The sequence below is a fragment of the Macaca fascicularis genome, chromosome 1 (genome assembly GCF_037993035.2).
Source record: "Macaca fascicularis isolate 582-1 chromosome 1, T2T-MFA8v1.1".
Classification (NCBI taxonomy): Eukaryota; Metazoa; Chordata; class Mammalia; order Primates; family Cercopithecidae; genus Macaca; species Macaca fascicularis.
In genome coordinates, this window is record NC_088375.1 from 12,588,901 (window position 1) to 12,595,536 (window position 6,636).

General features: G+C 40.8%; 1 protein-coding gene across 1 annotated transcript in view; it reads left to right on the forward strand.

Moving 5' to 3' along the window:
- Nucleotides 1-6,396, forward strand: part of HEATR1 (HEAT repeat containing 1) — a 55,995-nt gene extending 49,599 nt beyond the window's left edge. The window contains exons 38-45 of the mRNA XM_005539715.5: nt 792-953; nt 1,120-1,254; nt 1,408-1,512; nt 1,599-1,767; nt 2,308-2,462; nt 3,336-3,494; nt 4,962-5,070; nt 6,079-6,396. Of these exons, the coding sequence (XP_005539772.3) occupies nt 792-953; nt 1,120-1,254; nt 1,408-1,512; nt 1,599-1,767; nt 2,308-2,462; nt 3,336-3,494; nt 4,962-5,070; nt 6,079-6,167 (1,083 nt within the window). The 3' untranslated portion in view covers nt 6,168-6,396. The remainder of the gene's footprint in view (nt 1-791; nt 954-1,119; nt 1,255-1,407; nt 1,513-1,598; nt 1,768-2,307; nt 2,463-3,335; nt 3,495-4,961; nt 5,071-6,078) is intronic.
- Nucleotides 6,397-6,636: the final 240 nt, after the last annotated feature.

Consider the following 6,636-nt stretch of genomic DNA (forward strand, 5'->3'; position numbering starts at 1 on the left):
TGCTTTTATTAAATGTGGATTTTTTTCTCTTCCATCCTCCTTGCCGCTTAATCTTGAAATTGATATGGGGGTCACTTTTTAGTGAGGCGCTTCTCTTCTTTAATTGTGCGGAACGTATTCTGGTTTTTTTTCTCTTCTGTGAGATATTTGGAGTTGGGCTTATAGAGCCGCCTTTTATTACTTGTGGAAATTTGTGGGCCCTGTTTCTACTGTGAGAGGTTTAATCCGAAGGCATCTTGCAAAGCAGAATTTTTGTATTGCAGGTCAGCAGTTTCCTGTCAGCACGCTAGGGGCCAGTGGTATTTCTGATTGAAAATGCTCAAGAATGTTGAGCCCTGGCTGTTCCATTGTGTTGATCGTTTGCCATTTACAAGGTTAGGAGCCTTCATTACCACGGGCAAATGATTAAACCGGTTCACATACACCACAGCCAGGGCTTACAAGTAACCTTCTCAGCCTGTGCTCTGAGGAGCTTTCTTGGTTTTTTAGCAACTTGACTCTTGCCATGGTCTCTTGCATTCCTGTCCTCTAAGAAAATCATCTGTCTGGGTGCTCTGCGTGCGTCTGCCTCTACCACTGGCCTTTGTCCCTGATCGCAAGCTGGGCAAGAGGTGTCTGCCCAGTTTTATCCACTGACGTTTAGGGCTGGCTTTAAAAGGAACACTGAGTGTAGTTAAAAGGTGCTAAGCATTTTCCAAACACTAGTGCGTCATCATGAAGCCTTTCTCTAAGTGTATGTTTGTCAGCGAGGATCTGCAATGGCCCTGATCACTTTTTTTATATTCCTGTAGGTGATTCACTTGGAGAAAATCACTAGTGAAGTGGGTTCTGCCTCCTCACAGGCTAATATCCGTCTCACATCTCTGAAAAAGACACTGGCTACCACACTCACACCCCGAGTCCTGTTGCCCGCCATCAGAAAAACTTACAAGCAGATTGAGAAGAACTGGAAGGTTAGATCATATTGGGTATTAAGACTTTGGAGAAGGGAGAGGTGGTACTGAAATGTGTAAACTTTGACTTAAAGAAGAATATGTTTATTTAATTTTGAAAAATGCACATTGCTGAACTCTAGGAATCATTTGAAAATGGCACATCTCTTTACTGTGTTATTGGTAGAATCATATGGGTCCGTTTATGAGCATCTTGCAAGAGCATATTGGGGTGATGAAGAAGGAAGAGGTCACCTCCCATCAGTCTCAGCTAACCGCCTTTTTCCTGGAGGCCCTGGACTTCCGAGCCCAGCACTCTGAGGTAAGCTCAGGTTCACTCCTCCAAATCCTAAAGTTGTTACCCACCTGTTGAAGAGTCCAAGGACAATCTGTCTAGCTGTGTAACAGTGGTACTTGCCAACATAATTTACAGTTAGATATCAGCACTCTAATAAATGGGCTCTTCTGTTTTCAGAACGATCTGGAGGAAGTTGGAAGAACAGAAAATTGTATCATTGACTGTCTAGTAGCCATGGTTGTCAAGCTTTCCGAGGTCACATTCCGACCCCTGTTCTTCAAGGTGATGCCTTCTTCCTCTTCCACCCTTTTGTGCTCAGATTTAAGTGACAAGATGTTGAAGAAACTAATACTATCTTATCCTTTTAGCTGTTTGATTGGGCTAAAACAGAAGATGCCCCAAAGGACAGGTTGTTGACATTTTACAACTTGGCAGATTGCATTGCTGAAAAGCTGAAAGGGCTTTTTACGCTGTTTGCCGGCCACTTAGTGAAGCCTTTTGCTGACACCTTGAACCAGGTGAACATCTCCAAAACAGGTGGGTAGTTGCTTCAGTTCAGTTGTCGCTCTGTGTGCCTTATACAAGGTACCAGTAAGACACAACCTAGTGCTTGGAGACAAGATTTTAAAAGTTCTTAAGTTCTAAGCTGAGGAGGGTGAATTTTTTACTTCATTGTTGTCAGACAGTGAAGTGTTGTTTTAGCATGATGAACAAATGTTATATGTCAGCTCACTTGAGAGAAAGGATAAAGTAAATGGCCATCGCTGTCAGTTACTGGAAGTAACTTTAAAACATAAAAATTAAGATTCGTTTATTCTCTGATGCTAATAAATGACCCACTTGACAGCTGAGGGAATTTAACTTGCCAAACCGAGTATTAGCATCTTAACTCTAAAAGAAGAAATCATTCTTTGAGAGACCATCCTTTTTGTGTTCTACCTTCATCCTGATTATGATTTCTAGATCATTTTAGACTCTTCTGATTATGGTTACTTTAATAGTGATTTCAGTGTAAACATTGGAGGTTAAATGGTTAAGTTCAGTGTTTTTTCATTTTTACTCTTCCCACATCTACAGATGAAGCATTTTTTGACTCTGAAAATGACCCTGAAAAGTGCTGCTTGCTGTTGCAGTTTATTTTGAACTGTTTATACAAAATCTTCCTTTTTGATACCCAGCATTTTATAAGTAAAGAGAGAGCAGAAGCCTTGATGATGCCTCTGGTGGATCAGGTAACCGAACAGAACCATCTTTCGTTACTGAGGAAGCCATCGCTGTTTGAGCTTGGAGGTTTTAGATCTGCTCGAATGACAGCTTGTTAGGCTTTTTCCTTTGTAAGGTTGTTTTTTTTTTTTGGTCTTATTAAATGAAATTTTTTATTTGAAAATTGTTTTTTCAAAGATATAACTTCATTGTGGAATTTGAGTTTTTTGTTTTGTTGTTTTGTTTTTTTGAGACAGGACAGGGTATTGCTCTGTCACCCAGACTGGAGTGCAGTATGCAATCTCAGCTCACTGCACCTCCACCTCCCGGGTTCAAGCAGTTCTTGTGCTTCAGCCTCCTGAATGGCTGAGATTACAGGCGCCTGCCTCCATACCTGGCTAATTTTTGTATTTTTAGTAGGGATGGGGTTTTGCCGTGTTGGCCAGGCTGGTCTCGAACTCCTGACCTCAAGTGATCTGCCCACCTTGGCCTCCCAGAGTGCTGGGATTACAGGCGTGAACCACCGTGCCTGGCCCTGAGTTGTTTTTTGGGTTTTTTGTTTGTTTAACTGCTCAAAAGAAAGACATGATACAAGGTGTCATGGTTAATGTATTCATTTGTTTTAACTGGGCCTCATTGAGAACGCGTCAGAGCATGGCTGCCCTCTGGAGGAAAGAGCTCCTCCAGGGTGTTCTGCTGGAGAGAAAGGGGCGACGGTAAAGGGCATAAAACTCCATTTGAGTTCCAGAAGGCAATACATTTGCCCTAGATGGTATTAGAATAGTGCCTGGTTTTTGAACCTGCTCTATCATGAAAGATAGTAAAATATGTGTATGTTGGGTATTTTTTCAAACAGAAGAAAGAAATGAGACCTGTTGTTCAAAGTCTTTGTGTCTTCATAGCTGGAAAACAGGCTTGGGGGAGAAGAGAAATTCCAGGAACGGGTGACAAAGCAGCTGATACCGTGCATCGCGCAGTTTTCGGTGGCCATGGCGGATGACTCTCTTTGGAAACCACTGAACTACCAGATTCTGCTAAAGACCAGAGATGCCTCGCCTAAGGTTAGGAACTGGGTGACAAGTACTGACACTGCATCTTTTCACCGTATGGCCTAAACAGCCTGCAGGTAGTCACAGATGCAGGCCCCTGGTAAACCGGCAGGGAAGAACATTGCTATTTGTCGTCCAGTACTAGAGGTCCGGTCTTTTGTATTAGGCAGAAATTTGTGCCTAAGAAAATTTTGGTTTTTACTTACAGGCTATTTGTAAAGAATAGCAATGCCCTTATCCCCACCCCAATGGTGCATTGGGCAGAAGTACTAAAATACTTTCTAAATACTTTTAAATAACAAAGACTTGAAGTAATTCCTTGTTTTTTAAGTGCCATTGAAATGTCATTGTGCTCCAGAGAGAGATGCATTGAATTTGTCCACAGAATAGTCTTTTGAGTTAGCGCAATACCTTCTGTTGTTTATAGATACTAAGTTTATGATCTTGTTGAGTAAGTGGTGGCAGTGGAAATAAAACATGGGTGGGTAGGTTGAGTGTAAGTCAAAATTCCACACCCAAGTGTCACAAATTTCAAACTTTTCGCAATAAGTCGCCATTTCTCAAACTAATGACTGTATTAGAACCTTACTGGATATAACAGCCCAAAGCCGAATTTTATTAAGATTTATTAGTTCAAATTCTTTATTAGGATATGCTAACAATGAGACTGTTTTCATGAACCCCCACATTTTAAACCATAGGTTTTTATACAAGTAGCAGTGTCAAATTTATTGTAATATTTTACTTTGATTGCACAAATCAAGGAAATCCTGATTGAATCTAGGTAGTTACAACTGGTTTTTTAATAATTCACTTTGTACTATCCAGATATTCTTTAAAATATCCAAAATTAGATGACCAGTAGGGCTTTTGTTTCAAAAGCTAACAATACCCAACTACTGCTTGCTTTCCTTATCATAGACAAGGCATGTGAGGAACACCCATTTTTAAAGCCCCAAAACTAGGGTATCGTGACACAGAATGTTTTTTATTCAGTGCTGAGATGGGCACTTTCCCCAAGCGAGTGTCCTGGCCCCTCATACAACTATGGTGGTGACCACAGTCAGGGGCTATGGGTGGGGAGACCCACCAGAGGCAGCTAGAGGCACTGTATTGGCAGCCTGGTGGGCTGGCGAGCTCCAGTGAAATAAAATTTGCAACAGACTTGAGTTTGCATGAGGCATTTTATTTTATTGGTTTTTTTTTTTTCAAAGGAAGAGATTATAAAAAGACATTTCACATTAAAGATTTGCAGTCGTGGGACACGGTTTGGAAAACACTGATTTATAAGGTTATGCATATTACAAATAGCTCCCAAATGGTTAAACTGGTATTCTAAGATGAAAGCTGAATGAGGTGAATAAATGCATGTGAACTAATGTTTAGTTTAGAAAGTTAGAGCTTGTCTCAAGTCAGTACAGCTCTTAAGATAATACAGTAACACTACCTTTTATTTCTTTGCTCTTTTATCCCTTTCAGGTTCGATTTGCTGCTTTGATTACTGTGTTAGCACTGGCTGAAAAACTAAAGGAGAATTATATTGTCTTGCTACCAGAATCCATTCCTTTCTTAGCAGAGTTGATGGAAGGTAATTCCCAAACTATTCCCAACTATTAAACAATTAAGGAATAATTCAGTAAAATTCTGTGAAAATGTGCCCAATGATAATGCAGATTTGGATATAACATGACTAGCAGTTGATCCAGTCCTCATACAGGCGGCTCCAGTCTCAAATACAGGCAGGCTCGAGCTCCTGTTTTGAGTTGGGTGGAGGGAGCGAGTTGTGAAGTGACCACCTCGTGATCATTTGAGAGTTCGTTTACAGTGTGATCTTCACTGTCTTTACTTTTGTGGTGTTTTTTGATCATACAAGCAGATTACAGTAGTGTTTTTAATTAACCTCATACATTTATATGATTGAAGTTTTGGTCCCCAGATGGGAGGTTGTTTAATGGAAAGGCCTAGTGGCATTAAGGATGCAGTAGGATGTCCACTTTTAGTAGCAAGCGACTTTCCTTCACTACTCCATGTTAGGTGCTTTACATGGATTATTTCACTTAAAAATCACGTTTTATCTCTGTTTTACAAAGGAAGATACTAGAGGCTCAAATGGTTTCAATTATTTGACAAAGATCACAAGCTCGTGAGTGTGACATGGGGAGCTATGACAGTTCTAGAACATAGCCTTAGGCCCAGGAAATACCAGTAAATGTTATTAAGGGAGGGGTGGTGGAACAAGTAGATCAGTACTGAACTGATTCACTGCTTATCTAAGCTAAAAAAGTACATTCTCCTTTGTTTCTTAGCTCCTGGAGGGGGGAAGTGTGAGCTACTAAAGGGGTGGCATCCCTAGGAAGTTTGAGTTTTTGGGGTTCTTATTCAGCTTCCAGGGCAAGCCTGTGGGCAGGGAATGAAGGCAGAAGGAGCAGTGTGGAGGGAGGGGGTCCGTGGTGCCCCCTGCTTTGTTAATGTGCTTCATTTCACTCTTGATTGAACGATTGCCAGAGAATGCAAGACATTAAGATTCAACTAATGAGAACTGAGGCAGGCGGACGGACTCAGATTTTAATTTTGATGTTTTTTTTTTTTTTTTTAGATGAATGTGAAGAAGTAGAACATCAGTGCCAAAAGACTATTCAGCAACTGGAAACTGTCCTGGGAGAGCCGCTCCAGAGCTATTTCTAAGACTTTCTGTGGTGTTTCATACTCTACTCAGAGTTCTGATTTTTCGTATTTTTATTTTTGGGTGTTGGGTGCCATGTTACTTTTGGTGCCTTAATACACCTACGTGGTACTTAACAGATGTTTTATCACTTTACAGAATTCTCACCTGGTTTATGCTACCACATAAGCCTCTCCTGCCTACTGTATAGAGCTGCAGAAAGAGTAAATGACATGGAATTTTTATACAGACTGATGTGTGTGTTTAAACATTTATTCTCTTCCTGATTGATGGTGGTAATATCAGACCTGTTTACTTTTAGCACCCAAAGCAGACGCCTCATTTGTACTGTAAGCCTTGACTCTTGTGTGCAGCAGTGTCTTATATACACGGTATCTGTGTTGCAGATTTCACTCCAAGTTGCTCTCTACTTCAAGAAAATGAAGTTATTTAGCAATCAGCAGAAATACTTTTGACCATAAAGCCTACTTT